This window comes from Periplaneta americana, chromosome 8 (genome assembly GCF_040183065.1).
Source record: "Periplaneta americana isolate PAMFEO1 chromosome 8, P.americana_PAMFEO1_priV1, whole genome shotgun sequence".
NCBI classification, from domain to species: Eukaryota; Metazoa; Arthropoda; class Insecta; order Blattodea; family Blattidae; genus Periplaneta; species Periplaneta americana.
In genome coordinates this window covers 135,483,548-135,504,988 of record NC_091124.1, presented here as the reverse complement: position 1 = coordinate 135,504,988, position 21,441 = coordinate 135,483,548, and the positions used below count along the sequence as shown (strand labels likewise).

Here is a 21,441-nt window from a genome sequence, read left to right as displayed (position 1 = left end):
TATACGACATCTAGAATGTTTGATGTTCTGTATCTCAAATTCAAGATTTTGTGGTCAAGTTTTTGTTCCAGAGAATGTCTCAATTGTCTCCCTCCCTCCCTCAGGAGTGATGGTTATTATTTTCTAAATGTCGTTAAAATTTACACACATTATATAGATGTTATTAGTAATCACCTTTTTAAATTTCAGATAAATGTGATCACTTAATAGGAGTTATTAATTTTGTCTGGATTTTAAGCAATTTATACAACTGTGCGCCATATTTGTTGCAAACTGAAATGGTGCATAAGTTAAATTAAAACTGAAAAAAGAGATAAGGAAAATGATATGACTGTAGAAATTTGTGTGCTAGTGAGAACTTTCGGCCAGAGTACATAGAAAATATAAGAAGATATAACATAGGTATATTAATTAAATTTTTAATTCATCTGAGATAATTATTTTCTCCTAAATTTTATTTTAGACTGAAAACTTTTCCTTCATGCTCTTTTAGATTAAACAACGAAAATTATTTTCACCTAAATTTTGATTTAAACTGAAAACTTTACCTTCGTGCTGTATTAGATCAAACAACGAAATTAAGAAAAAAGTCCATTAACAATTAGATGGAAAGAGCATAAGCTGGTGGTGTTGTATTATGTATTATACTAAAATTTTGTGTTGATCTAGTAGACTATATTGTAATACTATTCTGTATATATTTCAACTAGACTAATTTATTAAGACTTTATAGTACTGTTAAGATTTCTTTTTTTCATTTGACATGTTCCATATTCTAGCTGTGAAGCGATGTACGAATACCACGGAATGTAAATAAATACAATACAATACATCATTCATATTGGGACTCTAATAAAATTATAGATTACTGTATTTGATATTGCTAAATATGGATTACTGTATTTGACACCGAATTAATTCTTAAAGGCTCTCTCAGCACTCTCCAGTCAAGCAGCTAACCTCTCAAGTAAATTGGAAGCTGCCTTGAAACAGCAAGAGCAGTTCTTTAGAAAAACATTGAAGCAACATTCAGCCAAAGTAAGTAAGACATTATCAGCAGTACAAGGGTCACTAGAAAAGTAAAGTCTCTTATGTTGTCTTGCAAGTAGGGCTGAACACAATTTTGATTGTACAGTGAGTTATTTCCGCCTATGCCTCAGTTCACATGCTCAGTAGTTTGAGCAATACTACCAAGAATCTGCAATTATTATATATGTGCAGTACACATTAACATCTTCTAATGTGTTCAACAAGACCCAGAACAAGTCACATTGTCACACAATTAAATCTATAGGCCTACTGATATTGATTTTATCTTTTTGTTAGTTTTATTTTTGTGGTGGTGTAATAATCATGAAGATCTGGAATATAGACTATATATTTTTTTTACTGCACTGTTGTAAATCTTTAAAAAAAAAAAAGCACAGTAAAGTCATGAATACCAGTCACGCAAGACTCAGTTCTGCAACACACATTGATCACAGCTCAACTCTGGCTATTGGCAGCAGGCAATAATAATGAACACTGGTCAAAGTGTTTCTCATTAATTGTTATAAGACCTTAACTGAAGTTGTACATAGTAAAATAAAGTTCACTGGAAAATGATGATGATGATGATGATGATGATGATGATGATGATGATGATGATGATGATGACTCCTGAGTATTTAGATACGTGTTCATGCATATACACACACAAACATCTTTAAAACACTAGCCATTAGTTCATCTAATTTGTTCTTTACACTCTGTGTTTGGAGTTTTCCTGTAATAAATGAAATTGGTAGCATATCTGATTTCGAACATATGGCAGTTATACTTCTATACTTCTAATATTATATCTTCCAACACCATTTTATTGCTTTAATGCATAGATTGTTGTTATCATTCATTCATTCATTCATTCATTCATTCATTCATTCATTCATAGTGTTCTGCCCAAGGGCAGGTCTTTCACTGTAAACCCAGTATTATTATTATTATTATTACTACTACTACTACTATTATTATTATTATTATTATTATTATTATTATTTATTACATTCTTTTAATACTTTTATCACTAAGATTCTGTAAATTTATTATTGAACAACATTCCTCTGTTAATTTGAAACTATGCTCGTAATTTACTTTTGTTAATGACTGGTTTCGGTTTCATTTTGGCCATCTTCAGATCACTAGTGAGGTTCTTGCTTGTTTTCTGTTTCATCTTATGGTGCATTGGTAGTGGGTGCCTTTATGATCGATTGTGTTGTGTCTAATAGGATGTGTGTTCTGAAATTTAATTGTGTATTGAGGATATGATGTACAGATACACTAAAACTCAGTCACCACATATCTTCAATACAAACTTCAAAAAGCACACCCTATTTAACACAAGACTATTGATCATAAACACACCCACCACCATAAGAAGAAACCCAAAATAAGCAAGGACCTCGCTAGTAATCTGAAGATGGGCAAAATCAAGCCGAAGCTAGTCATTAACTAAGGTAAATTACCAGCATGGTGTCAAATTAACACAGAAAAGTTGTTTATATAATAAATTTACCAAATCTATATTATTATTACCACCACCACCACCACCACCACCCCACCACCACCCCACCACCACCTCCACCACTTCCCCCCCCCCCCCGCCCCCGCCGCTGCTGTTGCTGCTATTATCTACTAATTAAACAAGTTAAGTGTGTATTACAGTTTATTGATCCCTAATTATGATTGTACAGATTACAACAAAAGGGTAGTTTAGCAACTTCTCAGTACATATAAAGAAACGCATACTTCAGTGACCTCTCAAAAATGCTTGCAAAGAAAAGCCACATGCTCCAGTTCTATTAGCGATCTTTTCTGTCCAGCATACTCAGGAGTGTAACTTGATATTTTATCTGCATAATAACTAGGGTTCGGAAGTTCATGTATTTGCATACTTCTTCCTGGAGAGTGTAAGTATATGCTTACATATTTTTCGTACAAATTACCAATTTTTTAGTTTATTAAGCATTATTTTATGTTGCATATAAATACATATTTTCATCATTTTTATATTGGTATAATATGTTTAATACTTTAAGACCTAGGCCTTATGACAGATTTATAAGATTTACAATATATTTTTTTTCCCTTGGGAATGCAAAATTCAGGGAGTTGCATGGGAGATACAGTATATGAATCACCATGATGAAATACAAATATTCAAACATCAAGTGCTAGGTCGTGACTTGTGAACCTCCATAAAGACAATTCAACAGCACCCAATATTCCACTTCCACCTGCACCAGTGTTAATCCGATTGGCAATGTGGCTTGATGCATTCTTGTATTATGCTCAGTGTCTTCAAGCAGTTAAAGAGGTGGTTAATTTGTTGGACCCAAATAATGCTGTGTCTATTGAGACATCTCAAAATTTATTGGAAGCAATGAGTTGGAAGTGAATCTTGTACAGACAACTGCTCATTTTTCCAGCTTACCAAAGGCAGTCACATCACTGGGAACTGTTTGTGGTCCCTTACATGTGTCACTAGCTACTTTTTAAGGAACGAAATGTAATCTGGTTCTGTTCCTGGAAGTGTAGATGAAAAAGTAAAGGGGAAAGTGACTATATTTTAAATTCTGGATACCAACAGATGTGCGATATTAGAGACATTCTCGAAGGAAAATCTTGCATTGCACCAAAATATATTTCTATCTGCAGAACAATTAATATAATTTAAATACGTCCCAATAACCTCGTGTTATGTGGAAAGAGGTTTTCATGATAGAAAAGCATCTTCAAGGCAACAGACGCAGTTTCTTAATAAAATTGAAAACCTCAGCCATATGTTGGTCGTAAACTGGAACTCTTCACTGATTTTAGACAATGGAACTATCTCTGCGTCAACCTCTAAGGAATAATGTAAGTTAATATTCATTAGCATTTGAGCTGTTACAGGAAACATGTTTTCTCTTCATTTATTAATGTATATTTACTGGCATTTTTTTTAGGCATGAACTTCCGAGTCCTAATAATAACTGTTGAGACAGCAAAGAATTCTAATTATAACTGTTGAGACAACAAAGAATTAACCTCACTTCATGAATACTCTACTGGTCATACTCTGTAGATTTCACTTTTCTGTACCAGTCACAGTGGAGGATGAGAGTGACATTAATTTGAAGCAACAATAATAGAGTTTCTGAACAAAGAACATATAACATTCACTGTAGTTCTTCAGCATTTGAAGGAATTTTATGGAAAACAGTGTGTATCAACATTGAAATTGTGGATATATGTATAGGCCTAGGTATATTTTATTGTTTTAAGTCCTCCTGTAAGTTATGCCTTGGTGCATTTCGGTACCCCCATGACTGTAATTTATCATTATACTTGTTATTTCTATCTCTGTCATTATCTATATCATTCTCTGTATATCTTAATTAATACTTAAATTAATAATAATACCATAGTTAATACCCCAGATCACATATAACAGATTGCTCAGCCTTATAGGCTTTGACAGCAACAACTTTTATCAATTTCACTATGCTGCCATCTAGCTACTGCATAAGAAGTCACGTTATAATTCTCATTTGAATTGCATGGAGCAACTGTTCTATTTCACATATTATTGTTTTTAATATGAGGATGGCGTTTGTAATATGAGGATGGCCAATCTGTTATATATGTGATCAGTGTTAATACTTAATACATAATACATCCCTTGTTCTTCGCCTTCGTAATATCATTTCAACTATTACAGTTTCTTTCTTATCACCTGCATTGTTATATTTTCTTACTAAATCTTCAATAATATTTATTTTTTTATTAATATTACTATGCAAGTTACTTTATCCGTTCTTTCCTTCCTAATCTTTCTAGTTCACTTTTATATTTCTCTATTATATTTTAGTTCATTGCCCCAAGATTTCGTACATTTCTGTCCTCATCTGCTTAGTCATTGCTATCACTATTCACTTATTTATTTTAATTAATCCTTCTTTTATTTTAGTACTGATAACAGTTTAACTTTTGTATATGTCTGCCCTATTTATCCCTCTGACATACTTATCGCACTATTAATCTGTTAATTTAACTATTCATCATATCATTATTCTGAGATTACTTTATGGAACTCGCATCTCACTATCTATATCCATTTTATTGTCCTCTTTTACATTGCACCTGCCTAGAAAGATATCACTTCAATTCTACACACCGTTTTCTAATATTATCTTTCTTCCACTTCTTCCCCTCCGGTGTCACTATATTTCCAGTTATAGACGTTATCACTACTTCGTCTTTCTCATTTCTCCCCAATTCTTGTTTTCTACTGCATGCACTTGCCACCTCCTCATCTGACTGCATGTATGCTTCATTTTCTCCATTATCTCTGCTTAATACACTCCAGTGCACTTTTTAGTTTAATTATTCTCTTCTTTCCACATATCTGTCAACATAATTCCTATATTCCTGTCTGCTGTTGACACCAGTTGTTTGTCTATTGCATCCTCTTGCATTCCTATCTTGTCACTGATTTGGTTATTGAGCTCGGTTGCTGCCAGCTGTTCTATTTTTGCTGATTATTGCCTTCCATGACATTCTGTATCTTGTCTTACTTCCACTAATCTTTCCGCCGCTACTTTTCTCATCTGGTTTCCTGGAACTCACTCTGTTATTGGGTGTAATAATCTTCCAACTCATTGGAAATTCTCTAGTCCAGGATTCATGTGTTGTGAAGTTCTTTTGGCATTAATCTAAATCAAACATTTTCTCATTTATCTTAAGTTTCTCCATAATTGAGACTACGAACTGCCCTTCCACTCTCGCTTCTTTTTGAAACAGTATTAACGTCTTCCTCTTTTTTCTCGTTTCCCAGCTGTAGTCCAGATCTACTCATACTCTTTCCTCTGAGATTTTTCAGATTATTGAGTATAAATTCTTTCGTACTCTCATTTCTAAATTTGACTGGTATTGGTCAGTTCTTTCCTCTGCCTAGTCTGATGGCTTCTTCAATATGATCCTCATTCATAACTAGTCTGAAACTCATGTTGCATAAGTGCCTTACTGTATTATATGGTCCAACTTTATTTTCGCTCCAGTCTTCCTTCATGTCGAAAATAATTATATATTTTTTTCTCTGATTGTCCTCAAGACTTTTAACCTTCATTTGTAATTCATTATTCTCTGGCTTCAGTCTTTTAATGCTCTCCATCTTGACTTCCACTTCTTGCTTTGACCCAACTTGTGTTTTTCAAGTTATTTAAATTTTGTTTGAATTCATCCATCATTAATTTAAATTCTTCTTTCATTTCTTCTTGTATCGAATTTAACAGCACTGCCTCTGCTTCGATTCTAGGTTTAGTTGGACGATATTAATTATGTTGCCCATGTTAGTAGATCATAACCAAGAGAGTGCTGGATCTCAAACATTTCACACTTTTTTACATTGGGTTTTCTAATTCTTGCTTTATGTACACATATATTCACATCCATCTTGCTTTATTTTCCGAACATTTCCAACTTTGAATTACTTAGTTCTGAATTTTATTCTCTATTAAAATTACTAAAACATTATTCTTTACAATATGTTCCATTTAAGGTGAATGAACCTCTTTTCCTATGTGAACATCTGCACTTGATCAAGCTCTGCTAAACACAAACTGTTCCCTTTCCTTGTTGATTTAAGACTCAAATGGTGGGTAAGACATGAGTTATATAGAGATCAGTTTGAAAGCTGTACTAATATTGGGGTGTCATGCAAGAAGACCATACAATTAATGAAAATATCAGGTTGTATGAATTGGACCAGAGAGAAATGAACATGTTCTTCATGGGCATAGCACAGTTCGACAAGAAAATGCAATGTAACATTTTGAGGACTGTCCTGTTACAGTCACCATACATTTCCATAGATTTCATCTGTTTGGTCCAATGAAGAACGAATTGAGGGCAGCACTTTTTAGATACTGATGTTGTTGTCAAGGTACGAGTAGTTGTGAAATGATTCATTCAGACCTATGGGAAATTTTGTGTGTGTTGAGTGGTATAGGTGATGAATGGAATATTGGAGGTGACTTTATGATGAATTAATAGTAAGGGTAAATTTAATTTCTTTGGCTCCAGTAGTATTCGAGGAAAAATAGGAGGCATTACTTTTGAAGTGACCCTCGTGCATTTTGTCCTTTTCTTTCATTTAAACAAAAAAAGTAAGTAATAGTGTCAATAATATTGTTGCAGCATTTTAAGGACATCCTACAAATCCGTCGTAATGATGGACCAACCCTACTAAACAAACATGGTCTGCCCATTCCAAGGACTTCCAACACTTCTGTAAGGGAAAGAGAAGAAAGTGAAACAGAGCGTGATATGAACTTGTGTCTCCCCCAGTCACATTGTCTGCCTGTCACAAAGGGACTCATAGCACTCATATTGCAAATGGACTTCACATGCAACATTGATATGTTCTTACTTGCGTGTAAAGTTGTTGCTCGAATAGTTGTGTCAACGAGGCCAGCCATTACTTTGGGTGAGCTTATGACACAGGATCAGCTGCTGCATTTGGTGAGATTAGCTGTGTGGAATGATCAGCACAAAGCTTCCTGGGGTGGACCATGGGCCTCGCATGCCATTTGCTGCCTACTGCAGGATATTCTGGAGGGAGTAAGGATGTACCCTAATCTTGGTAGCCAGGAAGGAAGTCCAGCTGAAGATATCTTGGATTCTGCAATTACTACCACTATGACAGAGTCTGAAGAACCAGTGGCTGAACCTAGCACCACCAGCAACAGTCAGGAAGGGGAAGAAGACTTTACTATTGATGACTCAACTGACGCTTCTGTACCAGGTGATTAACATGTCTTTATGAAAGTAGGGATGTATTATTACTCAAATTGAATGCTGTCTTTCTACATGGGGGATCTGGGTTCAAATTCCTGAGAGTGCAAGTAAAATTGTGAGAGATAAATGTGATGGTAGGACAGATTTTCTCAGAATACTCCCTGACCTCTTCCATTGTGCCAATTCATTGCTGTGATTTCATTATTGCCCCATGGGGACTTGTGAAGTCTCATCAGCTTGCACTGATACATAACCTCTGACATGTACTGGGTGTATAGGTTGTAGAAAAATGGCAGTGTGGCAACCCAGCACTTGGCCAAGCCGCTCAAAATCTCCAGTTATGTAGAGAGTTTGCTGTCAGTGACATATAAAAACCGTATATTTTGGTTATAGCAATACGCGCGAAATTTTCCGCAATTACTTTGTTACATTTACCATTATAGATACGGTACCTAAAATATTATATTTAAGCGAAACAAACACGCGAAATAACTCGAAAATTGGATCGTTGCGCGAAATATATCAGTAACCACGAAATATACCTCCTCTATCGCAAAAACTACGAAATATGCACAAAAATCGTATTCAAAATTGTTCAAAAACATGTTTGTAACGTGTGTCAGTTAATTTGTCAGTCACTTGGTAACTCCTATATTTCTGTATTTTTGTATCGATATTGTGTACACTCATTTTTACTATCTCTGTAGCTGTAAAAAAAATACAATTTCAGTAGTCGACTATAGCAAAGATTGAAGAATTTTATATATAACACATGCTTACTGTGCTTGCCATGCTTAGTTTAGTTTTTTATTTTTAGCAGATTATTTTATGACGCTTTATCAGCATCTTAGGTTATATAGCGTCTGAATGAGATGGTGATAATGCCAGTGAAATGAGTCCGGGGTCCAGCACCGAAAGTTACCCAGAATTTGCTCATACTGGGTTGATGGAAAACCCCGGAAAAAACCTCAACCAGGTAACTTGTCCCGACCGGGAATCGAACCCGGGCCATCTGGTTTCACGGCCAGATGTGCTAACCGTTACTCCACAGGTGTGGATGCTTAGTTTATATTTTGGTGATGCTGATATCGTAATATGTGATATGTATAAGCAAAAAATAAACAAATGAATAAAGTAGTAACAAGTTTTATATGAAACATAACATAATACATTTGACAACTTTTTTCACGAAATACCCACTGACATAGTGCTAGGAGATTTAACATCCAAATCACCCATTTTATTTAATAAAAAAATACGATCCCTAGTGAATGCTGTGCAATATCAGGACACCACAAACTACACTAGGAAAAACAAATTGTTGTCATACTTCCGGAGAGAAAATAGTTGATTATTATGAAAATCCATGTGCTGATTCCGAAAATGCCTTTGGATTTTTCCTTTGAGGCTTAGTTCGTAAAATATAAAAAAAATAACGAAATCAAAATAAAATTATAAAATTTTTAATTGTCACTTTAAAGTCAGTTGAAATTTTGGTATTTTAAGAAGAATGAAAGGTACTTGCTAGTCATAATAACAATAAAATGAATTTATATAAACCACTTAAAATTATTGGCAATAATAATTATGTAACTCATGTCTGCATAGGTCCTAAAAATGCTTGCTGCTTGGTGACCTCTTTCAGTCAGAAATACTTTCCCTCTTCAGAAACCAACAATAATCCCCCAACATTGCAGCATTCCAGCGACTTTGATAACGTTTTTCCATTGTGGCTATGTCCTCCCTATTTATCACTAACAGCACTCAAATTTTCAGGAAAAAACTCTTATGTGCAAATGGAGGAAATCCACTTCCAGTGACATTGTAGTAATATGTCCACTAAAAATTCATATTGTTCATCTTTCCTATTGTAAGAAACCCTTCCACCACTGCCTTAAAAGCATGCCAGGCCACTAGTTTCACATTTGTTAACTTACTTTTGAAAACTTCCTTATCTGTGGGTTAACGAAAATACCATCCTTTAACTTTGCATGTGTTAAACTAGGAAATAACACTTGCAGTTAACAAAAACCACTACCTTCTCTATTCAGTCCTTTCACAAACTGTTTCATTAATCCCAGTTTTATGTGCAGAGGGGGCAGGAGAATATCTGTGGGATTCAAAGTGAGTTTTGCTTAACATTACATTGACCAGGAATGAATTGCTGTCTAGTTTCTCAATGTTTGATATTATAATGTTTTGGAACCCACTTTTTATATTGATCAATTTTGTAACCAGAATAGTGAAAGTAAGCTGTTTTAGCAATTTTATAGATTCCCTTTCATTGGGATTTTGATGTGAACATTCCAAAAACATAAAAAAAATTTTCTAAATAATTATGGCACTAACGTCTGTTTCTTTTATCCATGTTGAGCACAGAATTAAAATCACTGCACGAGTGACATAACACACTACTATTATGCTTCAAAGAACAACACCACCAGACTAATACATGAAACCAAAGCTCCAAACGAAACTTTCACACAGAACAATTTTAAAAGAAGCAATAACATGTTTATTAAATTATTAGTATATTTGTATTTTAAGAAGCATTCTTTTCAACGCAAAACAATGTAGGCCTTCCACTCTGGCATTCCCATCCAAGGCAGGGAACATCCGGTAATAAAGATTTACCTGTCTCGTACGAGGGGGGACCCAAAAATAACTGGAATGTTTTTTTTTTTTTTTTTTTTTTTTTTTTGCATTTTTATTGAACTCTATATTCACAGTACTTTAGTCCCCTTCAAAGTACTGTCCATGTGCATTAATGCACTTGTCCCAATGCTTTTGCCACTGCTGAAAACAGCGCTGGAACTCTTGAGGCAGGATACTGTTCAAAGCTGTTAGCATGTTTTCTTTGACATCATCCACACCACTGAATTGCTTTCCTTTCAGACATTTCTTCATCCGTGGAAACAAAAAAAAGTCCGACAGAGCCAGATCGGGTGAGTAGGGTGTTGAGGCACAAGCACCATGTTGTTGTTTGTCAAAAACTGTTGGACGGTCAGAGCTATGTGGGCTGGAGCATTGTTGTGGTGAAGCAACCAGTTCCCATTTCTCCACATTTCGGACTGTTTTCTTCGCACATTCTCTCGTAATCTTCGTAACACATCAAAATAGAAATGTTGGTTCACTGTTTGTCCTGGTGGAACGAACTCTTTGTGGACAATGCCATTCACATCAAAAAAACAAATCAACATTGTTTTAACATTGGATAGCATTTGACGTGCTTTCTTGGGTCTTGGTGAATTTCGAGTTTTCCACTGGCTCAATGCTTGCTTTGAATCTGGATTGTACCCATAGCACCAAGACTCATCCCCAGTCACAATTCTTTTAAGAAAATTTGGATTGTTCTGCACTTCACTCATCAAGTCGTGGCAGACTCTCATGCAGTTTTCTCTTTGGTCATCTGTGAGCAAGTGAGGAACAAATTTTGCAGACACCCGTCTCATGTGCAAATCTTCGGTTAAAATTCGCTGGACCGTGCTCCATGACAGGTTCGTTTCCTCAGAAACTTCGCCAATGGTCTTTCGACGATCTTCATCAATTGCAAGTTTGATTTTGACAATGTTTTCGTCATTTCTTCCTGTCGAAGGACGTCCAGGGCGTGGCATGTCTTCAGTTGATATGTTGCCAGATTTGAAACAGGAAAACCACTCATAGACCTGTGATTTGCCCAAAGCATCATCATTAAAGGCTTGACGAAGCATCCCAATGGTCTCGACTGGAGTTTTCCCTAACAAAAAATAAAATATCACACACACTCTTTGTTCCTTGTGGCCGGCCATCTCGCTAATCACCATACGATTGAAACAGGAACGCAAACAACACAGCACCACAAACAAACCACTTAACTCAAACTGATGCCAGCTCAGTAACGGTCACGGGAGACTCCAAACTAACATTACCTAACAGTACAACTCGTAACTACAAAGCATGGTCCACACCTGTGGAGTAACGGTCAGCACGTCTGGCCGCGAAACCAGGTGGCCCGGGTTCGATTCCCGGTCGGGGCAAGTTACCTGGTTGAGGTTTTTTTCCGGGGTTTTCCCTCAACCCAATATGAGCAAATGCCGAGTAACTTTCGGTGTTGGACCCCAGACTCATTTCACCGGCATTATCACCTTCATCTCATTCAGACGCTAAATTACCAAAGATGTTGATAAAGCGTCGTAAAATAACCTACTAAAATACAAAGCATGTGAATGTGACAGTTCGGTCCTGGTTACTTTTGGGTCCACCCTCGTATGTGGCATGCACAATGGATTTAGGCATTAGGGAACTCAACAAGTACAAACATTATGAGTGTAAGAATTATTTTTTAAACTGCATAAAAAGATTTTTTAGTATCCGTTCTACAAAATATCAGTACCAAAGCCTTAGTATTTACTGTAAATGACATTAATTTTACCATAGTCGGCAATCTAATATAAAAAAAACTGAGACCCAATAGGCTAATTTAAACAACATATTCAGTTTCAACATGTAAAAATTGACAGAAACACCTGGGGGGTAAAAATCTTGTTTCCTACTGCTATTAATGTAAAATATTTCTAAATACAAGTAGTTCATACTCATTTACTAACCCGAATTAAGAAAGAAGAAGCTGAAACTGTCTTGCGTCTTTTTTTTTTTTTTTCTTTTTTCTTTTTTTCTTTTTCAAACATACTGTCTTGCCTCCCCCCCCCCCCCCAAACATTTACCGCACTTGTTTAAGAAGTGACTCATCACCACCAGCTACAGATCCCATTGAGAAAGGTTTTCCCAGATGCTATTTTTCAGTTTCCTATAGTATGTGGATTATTTTTGTACACTTTGTCTTTTAGAGTTCCACAGAGATAAGTCACAAGGGATTAAGTCGAAGAATTAAGAGAGTCACACATTCTTGCTGATAGTTCTATCCTTGACTACTGTATGAAGATTGTCCACAGAATATTATTTATTTATCTATCTATCTATCTATCTATCTATCTATCTATCTATCTATCTATCTATCTATCTATCTATCTGTCTGTCTGTCTGTCTGTCTGTCTGTCTGTCTGTCTGTCTGTCTGTCTGTCTGTCTGTCTGTCTATCGATCCATCCATCCATCCATCCATCCATCTAATCTAACAGGATTAAGGCCATAAGGCCTTCTCTTCCATCCTACCAGATACCACATATAAATACAAAAAAGAAATACAAACACTGATGAAAATAATACAAATTAAATTAAAGCCCTATAGAGAGTCAACAGGGTCAAAAGAACACTATAGAGCTCTCATCGAGCTAATACAAGAAAAAAAAGGAAGAAAAGCAGAGATAGCAATGATGATAGTGATAACGAATAATAATAATAATAATAATAGTAATAAAACAATAATAAATATATTACATATTAATTGTCAACTTTACAACTGCATAGTTACAATATTTATTATATGTCATGAGTTAAGACAAAGTTGCGCAACCTGACAGACGTCAAGCAATTCCATGAATAGAATATGATTCTTTAATTTAAATTTGAATTTTGATATTGTCCGATAGCTTCTGAATAGTCGACTTTATGTATTATCGCAGAATACTGTTGGAAAAGGAGCTTGTTTTTGCCTTTTTTTCTTTGGCTTTTATCTCTACAGTCATGCTCAAATCTCATGACGTTTCGTGAGAGCCAATAACTTGTGAGTGCGACATTGTCACAACTACTCTCTCTGTCTCTGGCACTCGGCAGCAGTACTTTTAAAACTGTGGAGCGCGACCCTTTACCTGAGATTGGTTTGATAGGGAAATGCAGAAGATAATAATATAAATAATAATAATAATAATAATAATAATAATAATAATAATAATAGTAATAATAAATATCATCAGATTGCATTAAATGAAATTAAAAGTCACAAAATATAGAAAAATTAGATGATTCAGACGTAAATAAACATACCCGCTGAATTTATATCAATTTTTGTAAGTTTTACTTTTAATAGGGTTAATAAAGTTTTCGAAAAACACAAAGGCACAGTGTGATAAAATAAATTGAATGCTAGACTTAATTTGAAATAGTAATTTTCTGTACAAATGAATTGACGTGGCCCTAAATAGCATTATGTCCATGCTGTCAAAGCATAATCTTACAAAGATAGCAGTTATTATATGCCTTTGTTCCGTTTAAGGAAAATGATGAATCAATAAAATGCACCTTTTGTGATGCAAATTTCTATTCCAGTGGCAGAGCTAATGGTGGACCAACATCCTGGTCGTCATCGTTGCTTCGAACCCTTCACCATCAGTTTCACTGTCATCTGTGTCACTGTCCTCTTGTAAATTAATGACCCTGGTTCTAAAATTTTTTCCCGGCCTAACTCTTTAGCAAAATCTTTCTCTTGTAATTTCACCACGTGTTTCACGCATTTTACCCAGTCCTCAATTGTCACATTATCAAGTTCCTTATTTATAAGTTCTTCCACATCCGACATTTTGAAAGTTTTGTTGTTTCTAGTGACCTCCCTTTTCATCTGAGCTCAAATTAGTTCTATTGCATTATACTGGCAATGATAAGGTGGGAGTCTTATAACTTCATGTCCCATTTCATTGGCTAGTTGATCAAGTTCATACATTTTTTCACTGCTTTTGAAAGGCAACACTTTTCCCAAAAGTTCTGAGTTAAACAACACCTTTATTTTTCAGCCATTCATTGATTTCGTCTTTTTTAGACGAGGTATTTGGTGTTCTATTAATGGTAACGGAATGGTATGGAGAATTGTCCATTATAATTATACTCCCTTCCTCTAGATTTTATTTATTTATTTTTTTTAGTTATTTAACGACTCTGTATCAACTACTAGATTATTTAGCGTCAATGAGATGGTGATAGTGAAATGGTATTTGGCGAGATGAGGCCGAGGATTTGCCATAGATTACCTGGAATTCACCTTACGGTGGGGAAAACCTCGAAAAAAACCCAACCATGTAATCAGCCCAAGTGGAGATCGACCCATACCCAAGCGCAACTTCCGACCGGCAGGTAAGCGCCTTAACCGACTGAGCCACGCTGGTGGCTCCCTTCCTCTAGATGATTTAGAAATCTGTTTAAGAACCAATCCGAAATGATTGTGCCGTCATTTCTTCGTGATAATCACTGGTTTTCTTTGATCTGAATACACATTTACTACTTGGAACAAAACGTGTTTCAGCTGATCCCACATGGCAAACAATAAGTCTACCTCCCTTTCCGAAAGGCACTTTAAGACCTCCATTTGTATTTGAGTCTTGCCAAACATATTTCAGTGAATGATTTTTGTTGACCCACGTTTCATCAAGGTAAAATGCGAGTTGAGTGTCACCTGATGATCTGATCATGTGCATTTTGCTCAGAAACTTCAGTCTTGCAGCAACAGTATCATTCCATTCCACTAAATATTTTCGCCCATCATTAGTTTTCTTGTAGTGGAATTCCAACCAATTCAATAATCTTTTAGTGGAAGAAACTGAACCTGAGCATTTTTTTTTCTAATCAGTATGGTTAGTTTGTCAGCTGTCGGAAATTTTCCAATATCGTAAAAGTAAAAAACTGTACGTCATACAACGTCTTTTTGGAAGTCGTCTAGATTTTAAACTCTTTTAGGAACATTTATATGCTTTGTAGGAGAATGGAACAATTTATTAGCACCCTGTGTTTGGCGCTCTTTTAACTTCTCTGCATACACTGGACACTATAGAGACACTTAAAGAACAACGCCTCGGCAGTCAGTGCTTGACATTTTGAAAAGTTAAGATTTCAGAAGAGTATTTCCTAAAGAAATTATAAACACTAAACACCATTTTCCGAATTTTACTGCCATATCCACTCGATCCATCATTCCTACTTGTACTGAGTTCACTAAGATACATCTTAATTGTTTTGAGAATGCCAAATTGCCAACACACAAAAAAGACATTACATTACACTTTCATATACTATACTCAAACAGAGCAAACTGCACATAAGACAATCAGAAATCGAACTGACATTTCAATTTTAGTAGTCTCTCGTCTCTCCTCTCACAAACAGATCACTCTGTTTATATTCTGAAAGGACCCTTTGTTTGAAGTTGTAAGTTTATGGTTCTCAAAATTCTTACATATGATAATCATTCCTTATCGCATCGCAACTGTATACACATCACCCACTACTTCATTGCTGGAAGTCAGCACAAAAGCAATGAGTTAGAGGCAACTGTGTGGGAAAAATTGGAAATCTTACGAAAGTACCATGAAAACAGTACTCTTAATCAGAAACAACTCTCTGATTCATTAGAAATCCCATCTTCGACATTAAGGACAATAATAAAAAATCGCGACTCAATCTCTGCAACTGGGACGTCGGAGGATGTAATGTAAGTGCAGGAAAATGAAGTATGGTATTCATGAAGACTTGGAGAACACGCACAAGACAAATAACTATAAATGATTTTGTTCGAAAGAATTAAGTACAGTACATATTGTAAATGTCTTCGACGTACAGTACAGTAAATACATAATGGAGTAATACTGTATTACCTTTCATGAATCATGTATTTCAACAAAGAAAAATGCTAATAGATACTGCATATAGTCAAAATTTGTATACCCGCCTAATACGCAGTTTACGTGTGGTCCCTTGAACAGTGTTTTATCGGGATTTTAGTGTAGTAACCCATAAAATTGGAATCACTGGAGGTAGAAATTTGATTTTTGTTTCTGTGTGTACAGAAAACATTAACCATTCATCATATATACATACAGGGTTGCTACAACATATCAATTTTCTGAGCACCCTAGTCTGCGTGCCCATATGTTGCAACACAACACTGCCACTATTGGCTATCACTGATAAGTGAACACACCTGCAAATATCAAGAGGTTTTAACGCGACTGTAGTTATTTGCCCAAGGAGCTTGTTTTTGCCGTGTTTTCTTTTACTTTTATCTCTAGTTATTTGCCCTTACTCTATTATTGTGATAATAGATGTTGCTAGTGCCAAGAAGCATAGACCACTTAGTTCGTCAGAGACTATCCAGAGTACACCATAGGTGGTGGATCTACTTACACTTGTAATGAATGATGATGAGAATGGAGAATTGTTAGGATGTCACAGGGGAACCAGAGTATCTGGAGAAAACTCTTATGTTGCCTTGCCCAGCAAAAGCTATAAATTCTGGATGAATCATTTGGTCTGGGAAAACATTGCCTCTTTTTTTTTTTTTTTAATGATACTACAGCAAGTGATGTGTTACTTCAGGAGTGTCACAGTTGTAAGCTCCAAAACCGGTTGTGGAGCTAGATCGGAGCTTGAACTTACTTATGTCTGTGGAAACACCGGAGCATGCAACCAGTCTAGTGGAGCGCTCCGCTCCGTTTAGTCCCTGTCTGACAACGTTGTGTTACTTCTTAAACAGATGTGACAAATGTTCGGAAGCAGACAATTTCAACATCTCCTTTCTTCATTTGGGTTAGTAAATAATGTTTTTTGACTGCTTATATATACTATAGTAATACTGTATGTTACATTAATAGTTCGTAATGTATCAAATTACTGATCTGCACAGTGCATCACTGATAGAAAGCTCTCCGCATAACCAGATTCTGAGAGAGTCAGGTCACCATATTGCGGTTTTTCTATATTCTATTCAGTCTATAGAAAGGACTTCATATTTGTCATTGATCCGAAAAATGATTTAGAGAGACAAAAATGGAATTAAAAGTTCATTGAAAGTATGTTTTTCTGAGAAAGATTTTGTATTCAGACCATATATTTGTAAGAACTGAACTTCATAAAATATGTGAAATATTTAATTAACTCGGAAGAGATCACTATATACAGTCATTGGATGGTCACATACCCGACATTTTGCTAAGGCTAGCACAGTATTAGATTTTTCTTGTTGTAACTTTTGAGAGGGATGAAATATCGAACTGAAGTATGAACACGTTTTTTTTTACGAGTTGGGGTTTTCTTTCAAAATATCACAATATACCCGAGTATATAGTTTCTTTGAAAAGAATGTCCATTAGGCTATATCGAAAGTGGGGGATTATTTTTTTCTTAGAATTCATATTGCTAATAGGTAGGAATGTGATTTTTTGGTATCGATGTTATATGCGAAATGTGTTAAAAATTTAATTTTATGCATGAAAAGTCCAAAATTAAAAGAAATATATCCACGAATTTTCGCGAATTTGATATTAATTCAAGAAATTACTTCATAATCATGATATTTTCAACAAAAGATCAGGTTTCATGAAGAATTCGCATGAAAAATTACTCTTTCTTCCAAATAAAAGTTGAAAATTTTCTTCATTATGAAATATAAATGAACATTTCTATATATTTGATGGTTCAGCATTACATACATGTGGTATCTGGCAATGATGTATGCAGAGTTTCAGGTACTACTTTCAGGGAGCAGGCAATGGTCATTTCTCTTTCCCACAACAACTGCGTTCATGTGATCAAGAAAGCAGTGCCATCACTCCCTCACAGTCAAATGAAATTGAATTATGAATTCAATTAATGATACAAACAATTTTTTGTTAATTTCGAAGGCATTGTTTCGATAATAATTTTCAAAAATGTTTTGTTAAATTTCTTTGGGGTGTGAAATGTGCACGAAATTGCTTGCTTTTTTTTTTTTTTAAATGAAATATTCACCAAAATTAAACCATTTTAATCACCGATATCTCGATAAAATAATCACCATAAAATCACACCCCTGCTAATAGGATTAAAAAGTTGCGTTAAGACCTAGTTACATACTTACCAAATTTGGAGCTCCTAAACAAAAGTTTGACCGAAGCAGTCACATTGAAATTTTAACAATTTGAGTATTTGTATTTTTTTACAACTCTTTGCATGATGTAGGCTGTAACTCTCAACTGTTATTTAGACCGTGTAATTTAACTCATATTCGTTGGCAGAACACATGTTAAAGGTTACATGAAACCAGAACTCACCGTGAGGAGGTGGCTGCTATCGAGTTCCATCCTATTCACTCTCCATGAAACTTGATTAATTTATTCATTGAATTACCAACTCTGTGATTACTTTCTCTTTCTCAAACCAAAGTATTCACTTTTTTCCTCATATGTTACAGTATAGGACCATATAGATGCCCCTCTATCTCCACATACTGATAATGAAGCATCACTGACGACTTCAGCAAGTCTCTCAACTCCCATAGAAATTAGGGAATTTCTGTGTCAGGAACATACTCGTTCTTTATGAGTTCTTGCAATTGAAATGTTTTAATGTGACTGAGGGTTGGACCATCTGTAATAGTAATATCGGGTTACACTGTTGTTCACACGTCACAGTATGAAAGTTGCACAGTATTTTGTATTGCAGCACTTCAGAAGTAACGACCTTAATTATTTAATCATAAGTGAGTACTGATCTAACAAATATTTTCTCTACAGAGTATCGTGTATTGTTCGAAGATAATTATTCTAGTGTAGTAGCCATATAAACTCAACTAGAGAGAGGGACAAACTTGCAACCCCTTCCATTTTGATGTGATTGTCATTTGAATTTGATACTTCACAAAATACTCATAAGCCACCGGCATGTAGCTCAGTTGAACTAGGTGTTTGCCTCTGTTTTGGAATTGCGCTCGGGGTATGGATTCGATTTCTGCATGGGCTGATTACCTGGTTGGGTTTTTTCCGAGGTTTTTCCTAACTGTAATGTGAATGTCGGGTAATCTGTGGCGAATCCTCAGCCTCGAATTGCTATGACCAATCCCATTGATGCTAAATAACCTATTAATTGATACATCATCATTAAATAACAAAGTAAAAAAAATACTCATATAGTGACTAATGTCAGATTAATATATTAGGAAACAAGTACATCGTTTCAGTTAGAGTAAATACGTTAAACTGCAACGTTATCTACACATCTTTATGAATTTATATGTAAATTCGTCTTTTCTGCTTCTAACAAGATGGATTGTAAGATAGGAAGATTATATATCTTTATGATTGGTATATTCTTCTTCTCTCATGCAATACATGTGCTGCATCCCTAGTGTTTTCCTAAAATTATTGGAAAGTATCGTGGAATAGTTATTATATTTTTAATAAAACAGTAACAGTGAAATCTTCACATTATGGGACAAATGGATCATAGTGATCCTGAGACCTTGTTGTAGATGACTATGGATTCAGAATATGTGGTGTACATTTCCTCCTTGTTTGTCACTTCTTTGTCCATAGACTACTGCAGTGATGCTTAGCCACAATCAATGTGTAGCTATGGATAACAACACTTACATTGAAGTTGGAAACTCTAGGACAAGCATTCTCTCCCCACTCGTCTCTTACTGTTCTAGAACTCTGGTATATACTTTCAGTACAGCGACCTGCATATCCTGAAAGTGATTGTTGACAGTTTACAGCTCCTATTAAGATATGTTATTGTGTTTTTTGGTTTAGTATTGTGCATCGTACATATCCAACCATTTTAAAACTGAAACAATTATAGTTTATAGTATTGTAAGTGATAAATCTGCTTGTACAGACAATGATACACCACATATGTATTTAGCAATGGCAACTCCTGCATATTTCTTAAGAGGGGGAAAGAAGTTAACAGTGCAAAATGACACCTTCAGAGAAACATGCTGCAAATTAGCCTACATGCATACATATAAGACCAGGTAGTGTTAGGGTTGGTCTTCCATTCTGTATAGCAATAATCTGTTTTTGTAAACTGAGTTTCCTAAATTTTCCAAAATATATTACGTTTTCACTTCCATTCATTGTTGAATAACTGCACAAATTAACAATTACAAGGAAATTCACAACCTCGCAGCATTTTTCGCGCACACTATAGCATCACACGTGTTGGAAGAGACCAGCTCTAACACGTAATCTAAACCATTCTACAGAAATGGGAATGAGAAATAATCTGTTAGGGAAGGGGGAACACTGTACCCACCCACGTGGTCTGTGTTGCCACATGTACATTTTACAAGTTCAGTATCACATGCTTTTTAAGAATGTCAGTTCTTGTAAAGTCATACTACCATTATTGTTCAAAGCTGCCGATGGCCAATTAATTTTTTATGTTAAAAATAATGTAGTTTGCAGTACTTTCAATTTCAAATATATTTGTACAAAACTGACAACTTGGCTGTTGTCCTGTCTAGTAGATAATGAATGGAAGTGAGTTTCAGAGGCCAAAAAGATCTGTGATACTAACTTAGAACTACTTCCTCTTTGTTTTATATAAATCCAACTTCAACTTTCAGATATCCTCGAAAGTTTCAAACCATGAATAGTAGCTTATATAAAGTGCAATGAATAATATATCTTGATTTATAATTTAAAAAAAAGTTTATATGGTGTCTTTCATAGCGTTGTGTTAAAAGTTTTTATTGTGTCTCCTCCTAGATGTGTTATAGTCTGGTTGAATGGAGCATCATTAGATGGCAGCGGTAGCGAGCTTGCTGCAAGACCAGTCGGTTTCTATTTCCCGCCCATGCGCTGATTCAGAGGAGGATCTCCTCCCTATCCATTCATTTACTTGTTTTAAAACTCTGCTTCTTTCTCTGGCTGCTAGCGCGCTGTTGTCTATGTGTGTTAACTGCAGTAAAGGAGGAATGGATTGACTTTCCTCCACACAAACAATCT

At 35.3% G+C, this 21,441-nt stretch overlaps 1 protein-coding gene across 5 annotated transcripts in view; it reads left to right on the top strand.

Annotated features, from left to right (window-relative positions):
- Positions 1–21,441, top strand: part of Bruce (BIR repeat containing ubiquitin-conjugating enzyme) — a 571,194-nt gene that overhangs the window by 287,569 nt on the left and 262,184 nt on the right. For 4 of the 5 annotated variants that reach the window (XM_069833681.1, XM_069833684.1, XM_069833682.1 and 1 more), the window contains 2 exons: positions 928–1,038; positions 7,216–7,822. In XM_069833681.1, coding sequence (XP_069689782.1) covers positions 928–1,038; positions 7,216–7,822 — 718 coding nt within the window. The remainder of the gene's footprint in view (positions 1–927; positions 1,039–7,215; positions 7,823–21,441) is intronic. The other variant, XM_069833683.1, reaches the window with a different exon arrangement.